Source organism: Mauremys reevesii, linkage group 14 (assembly GCF_016161935.1).
Source record: "Mauremys reevesii isolate NIE-2019 linkage group 14, ASM1616193v1, whole genome shotgun sequence".
NCBI classification, from domain to species: Eukaryota; Metazoa; Chordata; order Testudines; family Geoemydidae; genus Mauremys; species Mauremys reevesii.
Genome location: NC_052636.1, coordinates 30,171,246 through 30,194,665, shown reverse-complemented (window position 1 = coordinate 30,194,665; position 23,420 = coordinate 30,171,246). Strand labels below are relative to the sequence as shown.

At 48.2% G+C, this 23,420-nt stretch overlaps 1 protein-coding gene across 1 annotated transcript in view; it reads left to right on the top strand.

The window, feature by feature from the left end:
- The window catches only part of LOC120381585 (gastrula zinc finger protein XlCGF8.2DB-like), an 82,995-nt gene that overhangs the window by 7,778 nt on the left and 51,797 nt on the right, over nucleotides 1–23,420 (top strand). Inside the window, exon 2 of the mRNA XM_039499744.1 lies at nucleotides 17,083–17,973. Within this exon, the coding sequence (XP_039355678.1) occupies nucleotides 17,083–17,973 (891 nt within the window). The remainder of the gene's footprint in view (nucleotides 1–17,082; nucleotides 17,974–23,420) is intronic.

Here is a 23,420-nt window from a genome sequence, read left to right as displayed (position 1 = left end):
CTGTTTAATTGCAGTGTAGGTGTCTGGGCTCGGGCTGGGGCCAGGCTGTAGGACCCTGCGAGGTGGGAGGGTGCCAGACCTTGGGCTGCAGCCCCAGTGTCTGACTGCAGTGTGGACATGCCCACAGGGACAGAGAGACCTTGCCACAAAAAGCTCAAAGGCTAAATAGGCAATTATTCACAGCAATAAGATTTACAGATCCATTTGTGCACCAAAGTCCAGATAGCAGCATGTGTATGTGTGTAGTTTGGTTGGGGCTGGTGTAATTGTGCCCCCAGAAATATGTACATTTCCAGCAAAACCCCTCCTACACAGTACACCCAATTGTCCACCCCTTGCCATAGGCCATGGATCCTGCTCCTGCATAGTCATAGGAGAGGGGCACGGCCAAACATTTCCTTTGATGTGCACCATTTTTCATCACCCCTCCATTGATTCCCAGTGAGCTCCTCCCCTTCTCATTATTCCCATAGGGCTTGTGGGGCCCACCTTAGTTGACGTTCTATTTCCAGGCACCGTAGTAGCCATTACCCAGGTGCTGGCCTCCCAGTTGAGCATTTTGCATTCCCATACACCTCTTCCTCTCCCCCCAGGTCAGCCTTTTGAAGCCATCCCCCACCCACCTCATGCTAGCAGCAAGACCAACACCACAGACAAACACCACACAACATAGATCCATTGTATTCTGGGTTATTCTTCCGCTGGCACCAGCATGGTTGTAGAGTGTCTGAAAAACAAAAGAAACGATTTCCATCCCCCTGGTGGGGTCAGATTATTTCTTAATAATAATACCAATTCCTTTTATAAATTTCCTTGCTAATTGCAGGAAAAACAGAAGAATTACCTCCAGGCTGTCCTTATTTTGTTCTATAGTCAGGCTAGTGAATTACCCCACTCACTGACCATTTATGAAATTTATGAGGTGGCGTGCCTCAGTTTCCCACAGCTTCAGATTTCTGCTCTGTACACACATGCTCCTTAGGGTTAACCTGTCCCCCTTATTTTCAGGCTTGACTTGTTTTTTCACCTCCCTTTTCTGGAGGGCCATAATCTGAGTCTTCTAGTAGCTTGTTTGCTGACCAGATGCATTCATTATTCTCAGGTTCTTTGTGCTGCAAAGGGCAGTTTCCTCCTTCCCCCATCAGCTGGGTATTGCATCCACATAGAGTCTTTCTTGGCTTGCCTCTGGATTCAAAGCTATCAGCAGCTCAGAGACTGTTTCAAAAGGGACACATTTCACTTCCACCAGGGTTCTTATTACTGTTCACTTTCATCTTCTGCTCCAAAACACTGCTCAGAAGATCTGAAAAAGCAGCACAATCTACTATGCTCCTTTTGGAGCCCTAACAGGATTTTAATTAAGTACCATGTTTTGTTTGCATTTCTTTTACTCCTTTTCCAATATACACTGCACCCCCCACCACTTGCTAGTCACATTCCCAGACCCCACTGCCAAGCCCTCCCCACTGATAGTGACTTTCTCACTCCAGCCCCACTCCTTTCCCCTGTGAAAAGACATCACCCAGGGCTCCCTGCCAGCCATGTGAGTGTGAGGCAAGAAGAATCCATCCCATTCTCTTATTGATTCAGTATCCTTGTATAATCCCCTCAAATTTCCCATCTTTTCTCTTGAGCCTTTAAACGGTGACACAAAATCTCCCAGGTGTTGGTGCTTCTCTCTTATATTGGCAAATATTTAGTTTGTGCCCCAATTTCTTCTCAGTTCTGAAATACTGATATCAAATGCTCGAAAATCTTCCCGCTTTTCTCCCCAGGTGTGTGACTGAGATCAGGGCTCTTATCATTTGAGCGTGGCCCTGTTCTGCCAGGTGCTGCAGAGACCCCAACTGAGATCTGGGCCCTGTTGTGCCAGGCACTGAAGAGACCGCAGGTGAGATCAGACCCCACTGTTGTGCCAGGTAAAACTGAGACCTGGACCGAGATCACAGCCCCTCTTGTGCCAGGCAGCGAACGACTGCGACCCAAACCGCTGCCTCCATTGTGCTGGGCACTTCAGAGACCTCGACTGAGATCTGTGTCCCCGTTGGGTCTGGCACTGCACTGACCCCGACCCAGATCACGTCGCACCACTGTACTGGCTGAAGGCCTTAGCCTGTCACAGTATGAGAAGGCCATTCCACAGACAGTGATCTTTGATTCCTTCTTTTATACCTCTATAACTAGCTAAGTGATAAGAATACACCTACATTCTTAAAGTACAGGCCTTTGCAGACAGGCCTGAATATCTATATCCTAACACTTGGTTCTGCCTCAGCACAGGGGGCTGGAGTAGACGACCTCTCAAGATGCCTTCCAGGCCTACATTGAAATAATTCTCTTTTGTGCTGTGTCCTGTTCTACGCTGAGCTGTTTTGCATGGGGCCATTTGGAACTGTGATCGCACCATGTTGTGTTGCATAGTTTTATGGTGCATTGTTTTGCCTCACCTTGTTTGGTGTCTTTGTTGTGTTGGATTGAGTTGAGCTCTTTTGCATTGTGTACTTTTATCCTAAGGTGTGTTAGTTTGCTTTGCGTTGCTTTCTTCTCCTTAGTATTGTGTCATTTTATGCTGTGCAGTGTAGTTTTTTGTTGTTGTTTTTTGAATGGCCTGACACCATGTTTTTATTTGGTTTCATCTTGTTGTTTTTTATGTATCTATATTTCATAACATCATAGAAATGTAGAGCTGGACAGGACCTCAAGATGTTGCCATGTCCAGCTCTCTCTGCCAAGGCAGGACCAAGTATATGTAGATTGTCTCTGACAGAGCTTTGTCCTACTTGTTCTTAAAAACTTCCAGGGAAAGAGACTCCCCAGCCCCCCTTGTAAGACTGTTCCCGAGCTGACCTGCCTTAGCTCTGGGGACACCCACACAGACTGTAGTGGTGAGCAGCTCTGGGGAGAGAGGAGACCCCAGTGAGTGGACAGCTGGGTAAAGAGACTGAAGTTGGGAGGAGAAACATTGACGTGGCCAAGGTCACCCAGGCTGTCTGTGACCGAGCTAGAAATAGATCCCAGTTCTAGTGCCACCGTACTGCTGTTTTGGGCACTGAAGGTCTCTGCCACCCTGGTGTTTTAGGCACTTGTGCAAACCCTTAGTACAGACAGAATTTACACTAGTGCGCTCTGATTGGCACTGGTGCACCATGTCCCTGTTTGAAGGCTTGCAGGAGATGGGGGACGGGGGGCAGTGACCTCCCTGAGTCCTGGGGCTGGCTGAACAGTGCAGCTGGGAAGGGAGGGGCAGCAGTGAGTGCTGGAGGTATGAGCCAGGAGCACAGCCCCACAGGGCTGGACACTGACTTCTCCTGACACCCCCCAGCTGTGTGCAGGGACCGCAGCTGAGCTGCCTGCCAAGACAGCCTGTGCATCTATGGACAAACCACCTCTTCCTGCAGCCTAATGCAATGGGGTCTGGGGACCTTTCCGCGGCAGCGCTTTGAAGCGCTAAGTGTAGTCGGAGCGCCAGCGCTGGGAGAGAGCTATCCCAGCGCTGTCCGTACTCCACCTCCCTGTGGGGATTAATGTACAGCGCTGGGGCTCTGATCACACTGGCGCTTTGCAGCGCCGCAATTTGCAGCGCTGGAGAGGGTGTTTTTTCACACCCTGCTGCAGCGCTGCAAATTTGCAAGTGTAGCCAAAGCCCAAATGGGTCACTTGCTGGAGGATTCTCTGCAGCTTGAGAGCTTCAAACCACAATTTGAAGACTTCAGTAACTCAGACATAGGTTAGGGGTTTGTTATAGAAGTGGATGGGTAGGATTCTGTGGCCTGCTTTGTGCAGGAGGTCAGACTAGATGATCATAATGATCCCTTCTGACCTTTAAAGTCTGAGTCTACATGGCAGAATGGTTAATGAAGAAAATACACTGAAATGCCTCTACCCGGTCCTGTTGACTTCTTCTCCTAAACCTCCCATGAGTTCTGGCCTCTTGGTCAACTCAGCTCCCAGTCCCCCATTAGCTGTGCCCTCTCCCAGCCTAACCCATTTCTACTGCAATTCTTCACCCTCCTCGTCCAGGCAGGGGGTTGGCGCTGCAGCCCCTAAGGTACCTGCGTTAATCACTGTGTCTCATACTAGGGCTATTTAGATTTCAGGGAACGATTCAGAATTACTGATGCTGGGAGGTGGGAGAGAGGAGAGGCTGAGAGAGCGTTTGCTCTTACGGCCACGTTCAACTGTGGTAGCCTCCATGTTACCTCATCCTCCCCCATGTGTCTCTGCTCATGTCAGTGTCACCTGATCATAATGCCACTGGCTTCAGCAGAGCTCCTAGACAGGAGCTACATCACAAGAGGGTTACGGTACTGAGAGTAAAATACATCACAGGGAGGGTGTAATTATCCTGAAGTGAAACATTCCAGGCTAGGAAGTACTTCATTACTTAAAATTATGCTTGACAGGATTGGATTTTTATGAATAAATTGCAGTAAATGTTAATTTCACTGTACACACACACACACACACACAGATGAAAAAATATTTATATAGGTAATATACAGAAATGCTTCTGGAGAAAGTGGAGTTTGATTTAAGGATATTTACACTGTATATTTTGGGTGTGACATTGACAATTTCTCTTTGAACAGTTATATGATTTGGCTTTTGGACTCAACAGTTACTGTTATTAAATAATTCTCTGACGACCCCCATAACTTCCCACAGCTCTGAACATTGAAATTGTGAACGTTGAAAAAAGGGTTAAAATAAATATCACTATCTATTGAAATTAAAAGAAAGAAATAGACACAATGAATTTTGTCAAACCCACTTAACAGCAATTGCAATATGCTAGGGGATGGAAATTCACAACTAAGGCTCCAACCTTAATTCTGCCCTGTTGTGACACCAGGCAATTGCCGTAGGGCTACGAATTAGGCATTTTAGTGTATATCGTTCCAGATTACAAATCGGTATGATCTAAAGACACATCTTTAGATATCTTTTCCTCAAGATATCACCGTCACTGGGTTGTTTCTCTTAGTGGTAATTCCCAAAAGTGAACAGATTAATAACATTTTATCAGCTATGAAGTGGCCATTTCAGATTCCTGGGGAGTGTCTGTTATTTTGCACTAGGGGCCAGGTCCATGGAGAGACAGAACCTTGGTTGCATTTTAACTTCTCCATGCTCAGCATCTCCTGGAATTTGGTTCAAAGTATTTACATGTTTCCCTGCCCTGTTCTTAAAAGTGCTGCTTTAGAAAGTGGGGAAGGGCAGGAACTGACTGCAGGATCAGTAGCTGAGTCCCTTAGATATTTATAGCTCATCAGGAGGAGGACGGGGATTGGTGGGTGTCTGGGGATTTAATAATAAACACACAAATATCATTGTTCTTAGTGAATTTTCATCTTCTAATTCCCATAACCCACAAATTATCCCTGGCTGCCCTCGCCAGTCTGGGGAGGGAGAACTAGTGAACTCCTGTGGCCAGTGTGGAACCGAAGGCACAAGGATCTTCCCGTGGCTGGCTCAAAGTCACCCAGAGTGAATTTCACTTCACTGGATAAATCCCTAGTTGCTGAGCTCTGCAGAGGGGTGGGGAGGTGAATTCCATCCCCCATTCTTGGGCATAGACCCCCCTCCAATTCTCACCCTGATCTCAGACACTACCCCAATCTTCCCCTGCAGTGATGGACCCACTTGATGCTGCCAGAGCCATCTGCCATGGGAGCTAGAGAGGACAGAGGCCCAGCTCTAGAACTGCTCCCCCTGCCCACAGCTCCCAAGCTGTGCTAGAGTTGCCCTGACTTTCCAATCTGCAGATCAGTCCGGGTGTCCCCAGCCCGTGCACCCACCACACACAATCTTTGAGACAACAAACATCCCAGGATTGGGAAAGACCATCTGGGGCTGGCTGCAGTCTCCTGTTGCTGCTGTGAGGGGAATGGGGTGGTCCCTCATACAGGACACAAACATACCTGGGGCAGAAGGGAAATGTAGTTTCTTCCAGGGGTTTGAAATGTTTGGTTTAGAGTCCTGAGCTCTGTCTTCCTGTTTGTCTCCTCCTGCCACTTTCAGATATCTTGGAGAGACAAGATGGGTGAGGTAATTGTTTTAGAACCAATTAAAAATACCTCTTTGCTATCCTGGGACCAACATGGGTACAACAACTTTCCCCTCTGTACCCCCTCCCCATCTCACCTCCCCCTCAGCTGAGACTGTCCCATGTGATAGGAAAATAAGGGTTCAGTCCTGTCACTGGACTGGGTCTTGCCAGCACTAACGGGAGTGAAAGCCTGTGTGCATTAATGACAGCAGCAGCTCTGGGACTCGACACATAGGGAGAAGAGATGGGAGTGAGCAGGTTATATTTGTGCCAGGTGTGAGTTACTCATGCGGGAATTCTGCACCGCTGCGTACGCACAGAATTCACGTCCAGCGCAGAATTTCTTTTTTTTGGCTTGAAGAAGATACGTTCTGCCTGAGCAGTGCTACAGTTCTGCCTTTCACCCACCAGAGGCCCCTGTGGCACCAGAACAGGCAGCAGTCAGCTGGGTTCATCTTGGTGGTAATTTGTTGCCCCGAGCTATACCCCAAATGGGAGGAGAGTTAGTGGGTGCAACTGGGGAGAGTCCTGAGACACGGCTGCCGCTGGGGGTGGGGACAGGGTGGTCATTCTCGACTTGCAAGAGGGTGTGGAAAGGGCACAGGAGGAGCAAGTGTCCCCTATGGAGACTGCCCAGCCCCAGGTTATCCAGTCCCAGACGCTTCTTCCCCCACCGTACCCCAAACCTCTTCACCCCTCCAGCCATCAGTTGCCAGGCTTCCCTCGCTGCGAGCCCTTCCTGACTGCAGAGACCCTCTGTCATAGGTCTCACCCCCACTTAGAGCTGTTGGGTTCCAAGATGGGGACCTGCATGGACTCCCCTAAACTAAAATCCTAGTTTAGATCTTCTTCGCTGCCACCAGTCAATGTTTACGTGTTTGACCCATGCCCTGTCTCCCCCTCCTCCAAGACTCTCCCTGGTCCTGGAGAGAGATCGACACAGATTCAAATCACCTTGAATCTCTATACCAAGGGAAGTAACCCACTTCCCCCACCCTCCCTCTTTCCCTGAGAATCCACCCAAGGAAAGTATTAACCAAGTCCTTAACAGAAAAGAAGGTATTAAAAGAATGAAAAGAAAGTACACTATCTCTGTAATACCAAGATGGATACACAGAGTCTAAATCATAAACCTGGAGAGAACTCCCCCTCCCCCTTTCTTTCTCAGTAAAAGCAAAGTACAGCAATAGAAATAAAGAGATTACTTCAGCAAACACACAATTGCAAATATAGAAAGCAACTCAAAAGACTAATCCGCCTTTTTAACTAATACTCACTATACTGGATAGTAGGAAATACTCCAGGAGAACTTGGAGACATGTCTGGCCTCTCTTAGATCCAAAGAGAGCACGAACACTCAAACAAAGAACACAGACAAAGCCTTCCCTCCACAGAGATTTGAAATTATCCTGTCCCTTGATTGGTCCTCTGGTCAGGTGTTCCTCAGGTTATTGAGCTTGTTAACCCTTTACAGGTAAAAGAGACTTTAACCCTTAACTAACTGTTTATGACACCCTCTGAGCCAGTCGTGTGTCAGGGCTCAGCCCTCTGGCTGCGTCCTCAGGGCACTTTCTTCCTCTCTCGGGACACCATGCCACAGGGGCCCCACAAATCTACATTGCTCAGGCTTTGGCTTCAGCCCCGGGTGGTGGGGCTCAGGGCCCTGGACTTCAGCTTTCTGCCCTGGGCCTCAGCAAGTCTAATGCTGCCCTTGCTTGGCCCCTGCCCTGAAATCTGCTAGTGGCCCCCAGGGGGCCCAGGACCCCTAGTTGAGAACCACTGCCTTACCCCACGAATCACAGCAATGTTCAGGTTACTGCCAGTCATAGAATCATAGAATATCAGGGTTGGAAGGAACCTCAGGAGGTATCTAGTCCAACCCCCTGCTCAAAGCAGGACCAACCCTCAACTAAATCATCCCAGCCAGGACTTTGTCAAGCCTGACCTTATGCCAAAGGACCAGTCACTTACTGAGGTCAATTGAATCTTAGATCTCACAACAAAGACAACACTTGTAGCCAGTCCTGTAATAACCTGTATTAAGACTTATTTAAAAGGAAAGGAGAGTTGTTTACGAAGTTAAAGCAGGTAATCCTATAGATGCAGACAAGTTACAGTCTTAAATTTCAAAAGGTAATAGAAGCTTCTATAATAAGCAAGCTCTGCATATTCTTTAGGACTAACCCAGGCTAATCAGCTGGGGATCTTGTGCTTATGCCTAGAAACTCCCCCCCCCCCCCCGAGTCCAAGCAGCATACAGATAATCAGTTCCTTCTGCATGGGGTTTTTTATCCCCTTCCTGCCATGTGCTCTGAGCTGGAAACTCAGCTACTGGGAAGTCAAGAGCACAGCAACAGTCTTTTGTTGTCTTTAACATCCCATAATAGTCTATCTGGTGTTGATGAACCTTTCCTACCAGGCAGGGTGTAATGCATTCGGCTGTCAATCAGCACTTCACCTAGGTAAAGTCTCTCTCCTGTCTGGTGATTTACAGAGCCACAGAGGCTCACAATGCAACTAGTCAGATATTAACCCAGGCAGCAACTCACAAGCATTCAACAAAGTGTAAGCGCATTCTTATAATCCTAATACCTAATACTAACACAGGTGAGTCAGACTGATTCCAGCGATGCGTTTGTCCCTGTTCCGTGAAGACATGGGAGCTTTTGCAAGAGCTAACACCTCATCTGCCAGTGTCACAGGCAGGCTGGGCAGGGATGGTGTCTCTAGCCTCTGTTTGCCAGAAGCTGGGAATGGGTGACAGGGGGTGGATCACTTGATGATTCCCTGTTCTGGTCATTCCCTCTGAAGCACCTGGCATTGGCCACTGAGCTAGATGGACCATTGCTCTGATGCAGTGGGCAGCTCTTATGTTCGCAGTCTGTATGAGGAGTATCTACTCATTTGGACTCACTGGGGAGACACAGAAAGAAACAAGATGTGCTGAGGCAAGAAGGCCCCGTCTCAGAGCCCCTGGGGTCACGCTTCCCAAAGGCTAAAACTAGGCCCAGCCCATGAAGGGGGCACTGCCAGGAGAGACTGGATAAGGGCTGGAGCATCAAACAGCTTTGTAAACCTGAGAGAGCTGCCTTGGGGACAGTGACAGGGAGAATCCCCAGAGTGACTCCTTTGATTCTGCTCGTCTCTGGCCTTTGGTTCTTAGAATCATAGAACTGGAAGGGACCTCGAGAGGTAGCTAGGCCAGTCCCCTGCACTCAAGGCAGGACTCAGTATTATCTAGACAATCCCTGAGAGGTGTTTGTCCAGCCTGCTCTTAAATATCCCCAGTGATGGAGATTCCACAACCTCCCTGAGCAATTTATTCCAGTGCTTAACCACTCTGACAGTTAGGGAGTTGTTTTTCCTAATCTCATCCTAAACCGCCCTTGCTGCCATTTAAGTCCATTGCTTCTTGTCCTATCCTCAGAGGTTAAGAAGAACAATTTTTCTCCGGCATCTTTGTAACAACCTTTTATGTACTTGAAAACTGTGATCGTCCCCTCTGAGTCTTCCCCAGTTTTTTTCAATCTTCCCTCATAGGTCATGTTTTCTAGATCTTTAATCATGTTTGTTGCTCTTCTCTGGACTTTCTCTAATTTGCCCACATCTTTCTTGAAATGTGGCCCCCAGAACTGGACACATTACTCCAGTTGAGACCTAATCAGCGTGGAGTAGAGCAGAAGAATTTCTTCTCGTGTCTTGCTTACAATACTCCTGCTAATACTTCCCAAAATGATACTTGCTTTTTTGCAACACTGTTGACTCCTATTTAGCTTGTGATCCATTAGAACCCCCAGATCCCTTTCCACAGCGCTCCTTCCTAGGCAGTTATTTCCCATTTTGTATGTGTGCAACTGATTGATCCTTCCTGAGAGGTGTACTATGCATTTGTCCTTATTGAATTTCATCCTATTTACTTCAGACCATTTCTCCAGTTTGTCCAGATGATTTTGAATTTCAGTTCTATCCTCCAAAGTCCTTGCAACCCCTCCCAGCTTGGTATCACCCACAAACTTGATAAGTGTAACAGAGAGACTCTGCTGCTGGGAGGGTTTCACCCTGTGTCAGACGGCTACACCCTGGTGGGACGGGGCTAGGCCTGTACTGGGAGAAGGTCACTCTGTGCTTCACAGTGTGGCAGAACCTAGAATGTCCATTAGCAAGGGAAAATCCTGGGGGGAATCGACATGTGGAAAGGACAGAAACCCTGTCTGAATTCTCTCACATTGCCCTTCTCGCCCTGGCAGGCTACAGATTAATGTCCACATTTTGCTCCAGATCATCCCCTCCTCCCAGGGGGAAGAAAATGGCTGCAATGGAGCTGGCTCAGGTAAGGGATTCTCAGGGAGCTGGTGGTGGGTTCTGCTTGGAGGGAGAGAAGCAGTAAATGTACAGGAGGGTGGGAGCCAGTGATGAGCTGCCAAAATATTAACAACAGGTTCCCTTGTCCTCACCTCACAAGGGGGTCATGCCCCCCCAGGGGTCGTGCCCCATCCAACCCCCCATGCTCCTTGTCACCCCCGGGACCCCTGACCCATCCCCCCGTCCCCTGACTGCCCCCTGCTGCCCCATCAAACCCCTCCTCTCATTCTTGATGCCCCCCTGGCACCTCTGTCCCAGCCCACCACCCCTTCTCTCTGTCCCTGACGGCCCCCCAGCACGTCATCCAACCCCTGCGCCTACCTGACTGCCCCCCGGGACCCTTGCCCCCATTCAACCTCCTTGTACCCTGCCCTCTGACCGCCCCGACCCCTATCCAGCCCCCCACAAGCCACCGAACACCCCCTCCCTGTTCCCTAGCCCCTTATCACACTGTCTGGGGCCAGGACTGGGTCCGCTCTGCCAGGACCGCGACTGGGCCGCAGGACCCGACTCCCCGATCCGGGCTGGAGCCGCTCGGCCGGGACCGCGGCCAGCTCTGCCAGGACCACGACTGGTGTCACAGGACCCGACTCCCCGATCTGGGCTGGAGCCGCTCGGCCGGGACCGGTGCTGCAGGGCCTATGCTGGGCCGGATCTGAGCCGCTCAGCCGGGATCAGCCCGAGCCAGGGGTGCTTGGCCAGGGCCAGGGGGAGCCGCTCAGGTGGAGCCGGACTGGGCCGCGCGCGCTGTCCCCCCCCCCAGCCCAGCTTACCTGCCTGCTGCTTGTTTCAGGCTTCCTGCAAACATTTGATTTGTGGGAAGCAGGGGAGGGGGAGGAGAAGGAGGGCGGAGCGTTCACAGGAGAGGGGGAGGTGAGCTGGGGCCGGGGGCTGGGTGGACAGCTGCCCGAGCCTTTGTTAAATTTAAAAGCTTTTTTAGAACCGGTTGTCCTGGAAAAAACGGTTCTAAAAAGTCTTCTAAATTTAACAACTGGTTCATGCCACCCGGCTGGAGCTCACCACTGGTGGGAGCTGCTAGAGGTGGTGGGAGGCAGGAAATATCTTGGGTGGAGAAAGGGAGGGGACAGGATGGACAAACCTGCTGAGACTTGTGTAATGTAGGGTGTGATGGGTTGTCACCCCAGGGTGCAGTCTGGGGGGCTTCTGGGAACCGCTGTGCCCTCTAACCCTCAAGCTGGGCTGGCCCTTCTCACACTGCTTTGCTGGAGATTCAGCCAGCCTCTCCAGGGCCTGTTATCACCCAACACAACAGCAGGTGGCGCCATACACCCAACTAAGCTACCTGAGTGCTTTACCTGAGCCACTCAAGGAGAGAGAGAAGACAACAGCCAATTTCCCAGTGATAAGTGTTAGCAAACAGATCAAAGCAGATTACTTAGCAAATAACCAAAAAATCAAACCAAGCCTAACATACTAGATGGATAGAATTTGAATTAGCAATTTCTCACCCTGACTGATGTTACAAGCAGTCCCCCAAGTTTCCATACACAAGGTAGAAATCCCTTTACCCTGGGACCAGCACTTCCCCCAGTTCAGTCTTTGTTCCTCAGGTGCTTCCAGGAGTTCTCTTGTGTGGGGAATGAGACCAAGAGATGCCGTCACACCCCACCTTATGTAGCTTTTCCATATGGCGGGAACCCTTTTTTCTAAACTCAGTTCCCAGTCCAGTTTGTGGAAAAATACAGGTACCAAAATGAAGTTCATTGTCATGTGGTCTGGTCACATGTCTTTGTTGCTGAACCATCAGCACTGTCTGGCTTCTTCATTGTTGTACCTGAAAGGCTCGTTGTGGCTGTTACCCAGAGTAAGCACATTTGAAAGACAGATACAGAGTCAATATCCATAACTTCAGATACAAACATGATCCATGCACACAGGTAGGATAATCATATTCAGCAAATCATAACTTTTCCGATGACACCGCACATGACTCATCTTGTACAAAATGGCTCATGTCCTAATCATATTATAATCCTGCCACTATGCTGAATATGGACTGTAGTGTCAGATAGGGCCTAATTTCAAGGCACAGGAGTTGGGAATGGAACTTCCCGTCTTTGTGGAACAGGAAATAACCCTCCAGCCAGGGATGGGAAAACTTCCCAGACTCCCAGTGCTGGAGCCTGAACCTACTGACACTTCATTAGTTACCCCCCACCCCCAGTCTTTGTGGCAACTGCAAACGTTATCGGTGATGATTTTACATTCTCTTCCAGGTCATTGATAAGAATGTTAAATAGCAGAGGGCCAAGATCCAATCCTTGTGGGAACCCCCTAGAAGGAAATCCACTCGACCATGGTTCCCTATTTACAATCCCAGTTTTTAATCTATTTAATGTATGCCGTGTGTATTTTGTACCTTTCTAGTCAAAATATTGTGCTGAAGCAACTCATATGCCTACGTATATTACATCAGTACTATTAGCTGCAACCAAACTTTTGATCTCATCCAGTAAGGATGTACAGTTAGTTTGATAGGATCTATTGTGTCTACACCTTTTTAATGGGTACTAATTATATTACCCTCCTTTCTTTATTAATGAAATCCAGTATCGGCTGCTCCATTCTCTTGCCCAGTATCGATTTCAGACCGACACACTTGTCATTAGCTGTGTCGTCTCTTTGATAGTTTTTAAATATTGGCACAGCATTAGTTTTATTCCAGTCTTCTGGAATTTCCCAAGTGTTCCAAGTCCTAATTAAAATCAACATTAACAGTCCACCACGCTCCTCCAGCAGGTCTTTCAAAACTCTAGTTATCTGGACTCACTGATTTAAACACATCTAACTTTTAATAGCTGCTGTTTAATGTCCTCGTGAGTTATTGTTGGAATGGAAAGACTGTCAGCGTCAACATCTTATGATATGAGTTACATCATCTGTTTTTCTCCAAATCCAGGAGAGAAATATTTATTGAACACTTTTATCTCTTCTGCATTATTTTGATGATTCTGCCATTTCCATCTAGTAATGTACACTACCATTGTTAGGATTAATTTTGTACTTTTAAAAACTTCCTTCTTATTTTCATTGGTTGATCATTGATTTCTGATTGCTTCCCTTGCCAGCTTTCTACAATTCTGACTTTCTAACTTAGATTCTTTACTATTGACTTCCCCCTTTCTTCCATATGTTTTATTTGGAGAGTGTTGGGATTCCTACCAGAGAGCCACCAGTAGGGTCCAGAGACAGCCCCATTGCCTATATCTATCTCTGGCTAGTAGCTATGTGATAAATGTGAAGACCCTGCTTCCATCTGTCAGCTGGGAGACACAAAGGTTCTCTCTTTCCACCCTCTGATGCCTCCTGGATGCTCTAGGCAAGGTGGGGTGGGACTCTGTTAACATGTGCCTCCCGGAGCTTCCATTTCCCTGGTGCTGCTGTTCCGTGAATAGTGGGGTTGTGAGTGGGGCAGCAGGTACTGAGTGTTGGACTCTTGCTCTTTCAGGGGCCGGTGACCTTCGAGGAGGTGGCTGTGTATTTCACCAAGGAGGAATGGACTCTGCTGGACCCCACTCAGAGAGCCCTCTACAGGGATGTCATGCAGGAGAACTATGAGACGGTGACCTCGCTGGGTAAGGAGTCCTGTCCCTGGGTTATTAGAAGCTGTGGGGTCTCTAAAGAACCTGAACAGTAATAACTTTATTCATCATCCAAGTTTGACAAGTTTCTTTGTCCCCCTTTTTTTCCTTCTCTCCCATACACTAGCAGGCAGCAGGGAGGGAGGAGGTAATGAGAGACGAGGAGGGAACAGAAGAAGCTCCCAAGGTGCCGGGAGGTGGTGCTAGCTGCCAGTAATGGGAAGAAGGAGAGGGGAGTGTGGAGGAAGGGCACCCAGGAAGTGGGCTGGGTGGGTCAGTGGGAGGGAGGAGAGGTTTGGGGATCTAGAGCTATGGGGATCCCAGACCTTTAACCCTGAATCCCTACCCAAACCTCAGGTAAATCCCAGACTTCAGCATAACCACTCTCACAAAGCCTCAACTTAATATAAGGCCCTGAACTGTAGCAAACTTAGGCTACATTTACTAAAACTAAATAGACCACGGCTGGATCGATCTCAGAGCGTCAATCCCGGCTGTAGTGTCAACCTGCCCTGAATAACCCATTTATCTATGTTCACCTCCTTGCCCCTCCACGCATGTTCCAAGCTAATAAGCAATACTCTGATTATGACATCTTACCTCTAGCGAGTATGAAATTGCCCACAAGACGTGAGACTGTGTCATAGATCGTAAAATCAGGTCGGGGTCAAGAAGAGTGAGAGTTTGGAGAGAGTCTTGTCCCCCCTCTCCCCATCTGCAGCAGCCACAAGCTGTCTCCCTCCAGGCTCCTTGGATCTCTGAGCCTGTCCCTCCTGAGGCTGCGTGGCCCAGTTCTTGTTTCTGACCTTCTCCTTTTCCAGAAGAATTAGAGGCTGTTGCTCCTGAATGTTAGTGTGTAATTCCCCAGCCTTCTCCTCGCACTGGGGGAGTTTAATTCTCCCTCCCATTACACCTGAGTCACTAGATTTCCTAATTCCCTAAAATGTGCTTTTGCAATGTCACAGTTCTGGGGTAGCGAAGCCTTTGACCTGCCTCCATGGTCTGCTCAAGGAATGGCCCCTCAGGTATCAGGCCTGTAGCCAGCCCCTCTCTATGGGCAGGGACCCACATGCCTCTCCTTTTTGACCAGGGTGTGAGGATTGCAGCTTGTCCTCCACTGTGTTCACTGGACTAACGTCCAGTTCCTGTGCTTTGCTTTCATGTAGCTGTCATGGGGTGATATGAATAGGTCATTAAGGACTGTCTGGGAGTAACCTACATCAATGGAATACCCGACAGAGACAAGGGAATGACTGTCACCCAGGGCCGCCCAGAGGATTCAGGGGGCCTGGGGTCTTCGGCGGCGTGTCCCCCTTATCCGCTCTGACACCGCAGAGCATTTTCCCCGTGTCCCCCTTACCAGCTCTGATGCCGCAGAACATTTACCCTGTGTCCCCTGTTCCCCCTCCTGTTTGACTCAGTTTATATAGTAATAGTCTCAGCGATACCTTTGCTTAACCAATCATTGTACTGAAATTTAATTAACCAATCCTAACACATTGAAACATAATTCTCTAACCAATTGTATCCCACTACCCTAATTAACTTACACCTAGCAAAATTAATTGTACAGCAGACAAAAACAATTAGAGAACCAGACTGATTAACATTGTAAAAGTGGTGGCCATAAAGATAAAACAATACAGAAATGAGGGTTTCACAACCACAAGCATTGAGAAGTGATTTCTTGCCAGACAGGCTGCTGTCAAACTAAGTTTTCTTTATCCATCTTAAGATCTGTTTCTTTATCTGGTGGTGATGGGCACTATCAGGACAGGATCATCTTCCTAACAGCCCAATAGCACCTTATTTCAGTGTGACTGGTTTGGGATGTGAGGATGTGACCCTTCGCTTCCCAGCTTATGGCTGCCCCTGCTGCTTAGCCAAAGGCCTTAGCCTAAGAACAAGGCCTCAGACTGTCACAGTAAGAGAAGGCCCTTACAAATACAGACAGTGATTTTGATTCTCTCTTTTCACACTCCTGTAAGTAGCTAAGTGATACAAAATACACCTAAGTTCTTAAACTATAGGCTTTACAGGCAGGCCTGAATATCTCTGTTCTAACAGTGGGGTCTATCCCTTCCCCCATTCTGTGTCTGTCTTGTGTATTTAAATTGTAAATTCTTCAGGGCATGGGCCATCTACTATTCTCTGTTTGTACTTGTCCTAGCACAATGGGGACCCACTGTTAGTTGGTCCTTAGGCACTAAGGTAATGAATATGATTTATAATCATAATAACTCTCCTGCCACTTTGAGCCAAGGAAGCTGGCCTTGGGATATTACTTCCTAAAAATGAGCTGGGGGTTAAAACCATGGACTATTCTTTGTGACAAGTATCCCACAAATTCCACTGACCTCCCTTGTTTTCTTTGCCTGCAGTAGGGTTTCCAGTTTCCAAACCTGATGTGATCTCCCAGCTGGAACGAGGGGAAGAGCCATGGGTCCCAGACCTCCAGGGCTCTGAGAAAGAAGTGCTTCAAACAGCTGCCTGCACAGGTGAGGACTTGGTTAAACCAACTCAACAACTGTGTGGGAATGCAGGAAACATTTGGGATGCCCTACAAAGACCCTGTGAGCTCTCCAAGTTCAGGATTGTTCCCTGCAGATGTGGAATCGTTACGGCAGATGTCACTCATGGCTTCCCTCCTATTCTGACTGACAACTGGCAGCAGGTCCCTCCCCAATCTCTCTTTCCCCTGAGTGTTCTCATGAGATGCAGACCAAAACTGATCCCTTCCTCTCTCCTCTGGGGAAGGTTTTGGGGAAAATCAGCTCCTGATAGGTTTGATCTCTCCCCCACATATTTTGGATTGTTCATCCCTTTCCAATCCTCTCTCTGAGATTTTCTTTCTTTCCGGCAAAGGGAGTGACCTGTGTCTGGATTCTCTCTGTCTCCCATCAGGTGATGGGCTGGTGAGTCAGAATGAGGAGGAGAAACCCCATCAGGAATATGCTGAGCAAGGAGAACCACCTGGGACATTATCAGGAAGATCCAAAGGGAATGTTTCCGGGAGTTATGCACTCCCAGAAAAAACAAAAGCCTGTGAGACTCAGGGGAGGCCAGAGGGAAACTTTAGTAGCCACTCAGACCTTATAACAAGTGACAGAATCAACTTGGAAGAGACACGCTACACATGCCATGAGTGTGGGAAAAGCTTCAATCGGAGCTCTGCCCTCATCTCACATCAGCAAATCCATACCGGAAAAGCGCCCCACACATGCTCAGAGTGCGGGAAAATCTTTAGTCAGCGCTCAGACCTTATCAGACATCAGAGAATCCACACAGGAGAGACGCCCTACACGTGCTCTGAGTGTGGGAAAAGCTTTAGTCACAGCTCTGCCCTTATCAGACATCATAGAATCCACACAGGAGAGAAGCCCTACACATGCTCTGAGTGCGGGAAAATCTTTAGTCAGAGCTCAGACCTTATCAGACATCAGAGAATCCACACAGGAGAGACGCCCTACACATGCTCTGAGTGTGGGAAAAGCTTTAGTCAGAGGTCTACCCTGAACACACATTGTAGAATCCACACAAGAGAGACGCCCTACACATGCTCAGAGTGTGGAAAAAGCTTCAGGCGGCGCTCTCATCTTATCACACATCAGAGAATCCACACAGGAGAGACGCTTTACACGTGCACTGAGTGTGGGAAAAGCTTTAGTCAGAGCTTTGTCCTTATCAGACATCGTAGAATCCACACAGGAGAGAAGCCCTACACATGCTCAGAGTGCGGGAAAGTCTTTAGTCAGAGCTCTCACCTTATCAGACATGAGAGAATCCACACAGGACAGACGCCTTACACGTGCACTGAGTGTGGGAAAAGCTTTAGTCAGAGCTCAGACATTATCAGACATTGTAGAATCCACACAGGAGCGAAGCCCTACACATGCTCTGAGTGTGGGAAAAGCTTCAATCAGCTCTCAAACCTTATCAAACATAGGAAAATCCACATGGGTGAGAAACCCTATGGATGCTCTAAGTGTGGGAAATGTTTCTTTAATCGTTCAGACCTCATCTTACATCAGAGAATCCACACACGGGATAAGCCCTACACATGCTCTGAGTGTGGGAAAAGCTTCAATCATCGCTCAAACCTTATCAAACATAGGAAAATCCACATGAGAGAGAACTGTAATAAATCCCTTGACTAGGGTTGGCCAAAAAAAAATTTTTTTTAAATCACATTTGCTCATTCCCACATAGTGATTTTTGCACCATCTTCACTGTGGTGTCTCAGCTCCACCAGATCAGTTGCCTGCTTCTGCCTTTTGCAGCTCACCCTTCTTTGGGGTCAGTCCTGTGATCTTTTCTATCAGCTCCTTTCCTTTTGAGTCACAGGAGTGTGTGTCCCTCCTGCCAGGAATGTTCATCACCTCCAGGTGGGGGGAGAGAGGTTTGATCCCAACAAGCTACACTGAGGCAAAAACTACCTGTGCCTGACATCCACTAGGGCTGTACATGGCGTTGGCTGCTCAAGTTAGTGATCTTAATGTAAAAAATTGTAGTGCAGATGCAGCCCAGGTGCAGGGGTTGGCATTAGCTTTCCCCTTGACCTGACCTAAACTCCATCACTTTCCCTAGTCTAAACAAACCCTGAGCATCACGGTTATACTGTCCCCCATTTCACAGCAATTGTTAGTCATCGAGTTCTCCCTTGGGGAACAAATTGTTTCATTCCCAGGTGTTCTGATGTTGCTGCAGGTTGTGCTGGGGAGCAGATATTTTTATGATCATTTTCCTCACTTAAACTATATTGAACTATAACAAAGAGCAGGAACAGGGCAGGGATAGGGAAAAAAAGTCATTTCACCCATTGTAACAACAGACGTAGTTAGGGTAAGTCAGGGGGATTCCCTTATTCCCCATCACCATCCTCCTTCAATCCATGCTAGAACCTAAGAATCCTTTTCCTTTCCCCAGTTGTGGGATGGGAGACTTCCAAAAGTGCTCCCTGTGCTATAACATATGGCTAAACTCAGAGAATAAACCCCCAATAGCCCCTGAGCTTTGCTTTTTGAATTCTGTGTTTCCGATTACTTCAAGCCGGGGCATTGTGATTATTTACCAGTTTCTCTAGCACTGTTCCTACCACTGTTTCTGTAACATATTTTGTTCTTTGTGGGACAGGGTTGTTATTCCTTTGCCTAACCCCAACCTCGAAGGCCAGGGTGTCTGTTTTCTCTGGCCCCTCCCCACAGACAAATCTGACATGGTTGCACCTGCCAGGAGAAAACAAAAAGCCCCACTGGTCACACACACAAAGCAGATAGACACACACAAGACACAGAAGAAACTGCACTATTTGAGCTATCAACATTTCCACTTTCCCACAGCATGTTAGTTCTGATGGTTGTTTTAATTTATTTTCTTGGAACCAGAAATGGGGAAAGAGACACTGGAGTCAGTGGAATTACAGCAGGGAGGGATAAGTCTCATGATTCATCACTAACCAAAGGCTTTGTGAACAGAGCGATAATGTTACTGAATGGTCTGGCTAACCCTGCAGTTAGAAACAATTAGCTCTACAGGTGGTAAATTTACAGAGGCTCTGCTGCTGATTATGAAATAAAAGCACATTGCCTTTAAACAGCTGCTACTTCAGTGCCTCTGGAAGTACAGAAAACAATGATCTGTGTTAAAGAAAAGTTGCCATTTCTCAGAGCCCCAATTTCTATTGTGTGTGTACAGGAAGGTTTGAATGTGTAGCAGGTAGTTTGGTCAAGCTTAGCTATTTTATGTGTGTAACAGGCTCCTGCCCACCTCCAGCAGAGGTTTCAGTCACATACGATGGCAACTTACCGAATGTCACACAAATTAGTCCATCCCTCCCCATATTCAGTCTCTGACCAGAATGTTCGAATGAGGCAGAGAACTGGGAAAGTATCACAGTAGGAATACATTAACGAGTGGGATTAATCAGAGCTGGGCTGCAGACAGAGCCTGTTCTAGAGCTGGTGAAGTGACAGGGACACACTCCCGCTAGTGCTGGCTCTGAAATAACAGCAGAAGCAGATCGAAGAGAATGAGCTCATGGGTAGCTGCCCTGTCAGTGCATCTCTCACCTGGCAGGTGTTACACGAAACACAGCACTTCCCCCCACTGCCACCACTTCATTATACTGTCCATGGGGTTGTTTGTCCTGCAGGACTTTGATCTCTCCGGGTGGTCCATGGTGATTCATAACAGAGCAGGAGTCATCCCAATGGAAATCTCTGCACTTCTTTCTCAGTGTTACCTTCTTAGCCCTGGCTTTGGAGATGACCGTAGCCTTATCCTGTCTTGATTTTAGGTAGGATTTTGATCACCTTCTGGGGCTTGGCAGCTTAGAACTTTTGAGGGCTTTTCTCTGCCTTTTTGGTCCCCGCTGCAGTCAGTACATTCTAGACATGGGCATGGTGACCTCCCTGGGGATCTTGACAGCTTTAGCCAGCTTCTTGGTGGCTATTTTCCTGCTCACAGCCACTGTCTTCTTCTCATGCCTTGTCCTGGGGGCCCAGCTGCTGGTTGAATGAGAAGGAGCCAAAGTGCTGGTGACTTTAGCCCGCACCAAGTGGCCTTTGCTCGTCAGACTCCTGAACCCCAACTGGATGTGGTTCTTGTTCTTCTGCACAGCACAGCCCTGGAGAGGAGGGATCTGCAAATGTACATTCATATGATCCCTTTGTTTAATTGATGAAAACATAAACTAGACACTTAGAGGCTTGGAACTGATTTCAGCTGATGGACAGGTGTGCTAGGTTTTTATGCATTTGGACAGTGAAATGTTGAGTGTTTACATTCATTTCAAGCATCCTCGTATAGTGGAGCTCCTGAACATAATGGAGAATGGAAATGAAAATGTTTTTCCTTTTTTTAAAAAAATAAAAAAATAAAAGAATAAGGAGAGGCTTATTAGAGGGCATTTGGATTTGAAGCAGGGACCACTTGATCTGCAGTCAAACACTCTACCACTGAGCTATACCCCCATGAGAGCAGATGCTTTCCCCATTGTAGCTGAAGCACATCAGTGATTCCAATACCAGGGGCAGGTTCTCTCTGGGGCACAGAGATTTTTCGGGGAGTTGGTGGCTCCTTTCTTTCCTCACCCTGGAGTAAACTCAGCTTCTTATTCCATGGTACATTTTTTATGGACTAACAACAGCAGCTTGAAGAAAGAGGAGAGTGAATATCTCACTCTCAGGACTGAAGGTGGCCACGTCCCCTCTGTCTGACCGTTGCCATTGCAGGAGAGAAGGTTTCAATGGAATTGAATGCCCTGGCTCAGACTAGAGACACGGAAGGGTTTTGCTGTTCGTTGAACAGCAAAGGAAATTGTGTCTGTATGTGAAACTGAGGAGGGACATGAAACGCCCACAGGGTGGCGCAATGCCCTAAGCTAAGGCAGGAGGGTGAAGGAATGGGGCTGAGGAATGACTGAAGTGGACTCACCTGGGATTGAAATGACATTTGTTTGTGTCGGGCAGTGAGAAATGTGACATTAATTCAGATTCAGGGTTGAAGCTTCTTTAGCTGCTTGTAGAACTTGAACTTGATTTCCCTGAAGGGAAAAGGGGAAAGTCTGGGGCAGCCTTGAGTCCCTGGCTGGAGCAGTGTATAAAAAAGGCTCCAGAGACGCAGCTGGCAATTACAGGCCACTGAGGCTAACGTCAGTACCAGGCACATTGGGTGGAATTGTAGAGCCCAATGATTAGACCCATCGGTGAAGGGAATTTGCTGGGTGTAGCGGGTGGTTACCTGCTCCTGCCCTGCAGGGCTTGAAGCAGCCCAGGAGAGGGCTGGGGCTGGGGCAAGGAGCCTGGGCTGATTGGGGGAAGCAGGCTCAGCTGTGGCCATGCCCCAGTCAGGCCCAGCTGGCCCCTATAAGAGGCTGTGAGCCAGGAGCCCAGTCAGTCTCCCTCTGCTTGTAGTGAGAGAAGGGCCTGGCTGCAGGGACCCGAGCAAGACACCTAGAGTGGGAGCAGGGCTGGGGAAGGGCCAGAGGAGCTGGGAGCTCTGGCCTGGAAAGCCCCAGGCTGCAGGCCTGACTATAGGCTGAATAGGTGCAGGGCTGCAATGGGGCAGCCCAGGGGGAAGCGGAGGCAGCAGGTCCAAACCCCTTTGCGTGTGATGAGTGGCTCATACTGCAGTCTGCCCCAGTGAACGGGGGCTGGACGGAGACTGGGCAGTAGCCGAGACTGAGGTGAAGTGGGGATAGTGGGTGGAGATTCCCCTGGGAGGGGGAGACCCAGAACTGGGGGGGTACTGCCAGGGTAAAAGGGGCACCGGGGTCCTGGGAGGGACCGGGGACCAGCTGCGGTAAGGCAGATCACCGGCCTGCAGAGGGTGCTCTGACGGCTGGAGAGCTAATTCCCAAGATGACCAGCAGGAGGCGCCGCCAGGTGAGTCTGCCCCCGCTTACATTGGGGAAGAATGAACATCCTTTTTGTAAAGGAAAATCATGCCTCACGAATCTACTATAATTCTTTGAGGGAGTCAACAAGCATGTGGATAAAGGTGATCCCGTGGATACAGTATACTTAGATTTTCAGATAACCTTTGACAAGGTCTCTCCCCAAAGGCTCTGAAGCAAAATGGGATAAGATGGAAGGTCCTCTCTGGGATAGGTAACTGGTTCAAAGGCAAGAAAGAAAGGGTCTGATTTTCAGAATGGAGAGAGGTAAATAGTGGTGTCCCCCTGGGGTCTGTACTGGGACCAGCACTGTTCAACATACTCCTAAGTGATCTGGAAAAAGGGGTAAACAGTGAGGTGGCAACATTTGCAGATGATACAAACCAACCCAAGTTAGTTATGTCCAAAAGAGAGTGCGAAGTGTGACAAAGGGATCTCACCAAACTGAGTGACTGGGCAGCAAAAAGGCAGATGAAATTCAATGTGGATCAATGCAAAGTAGTGCACATGGGAAAACATGATCCCAATTCTACATCTAAACTGATGGGGTCTAAATTAGCGCTTACAACTTAAGAAAGAGATCTTGGCGTCACTGTGGATACTTCTCTGAAAACATCTACTCAATGTGCATCGGCAGTCAAAAAAGCGAACAGAATTGTGGGAAGTCATTAGGAAAGGGATGGCTAGCAAGACAGAAATATAATATTGCCTGTCTATAAATCTGTGGTCTGCCCACATCTTGAATACTGGAGCTGGTCCCCCATCTCAAAAAGATATATCGGAATTGGGAAAGGCACAGAAAAGGGCAACCAAAATGATTAGGTGTCTTGAACAGCTTCCATGTGAGGTGAGATTAATAAGACTGAGGGGAGTTTTCAGCTTGGAAAAGAGATGACTAAGGCGGGGCTAGGATAGAGGTCTATAAAATGATGACGGGTTTGGAGAAAGTAAATAAGTAAGTATCAGAGGGGTAGCTGTGTTAGTCTGGATCTGTAAGGAAGTGCTATTTACT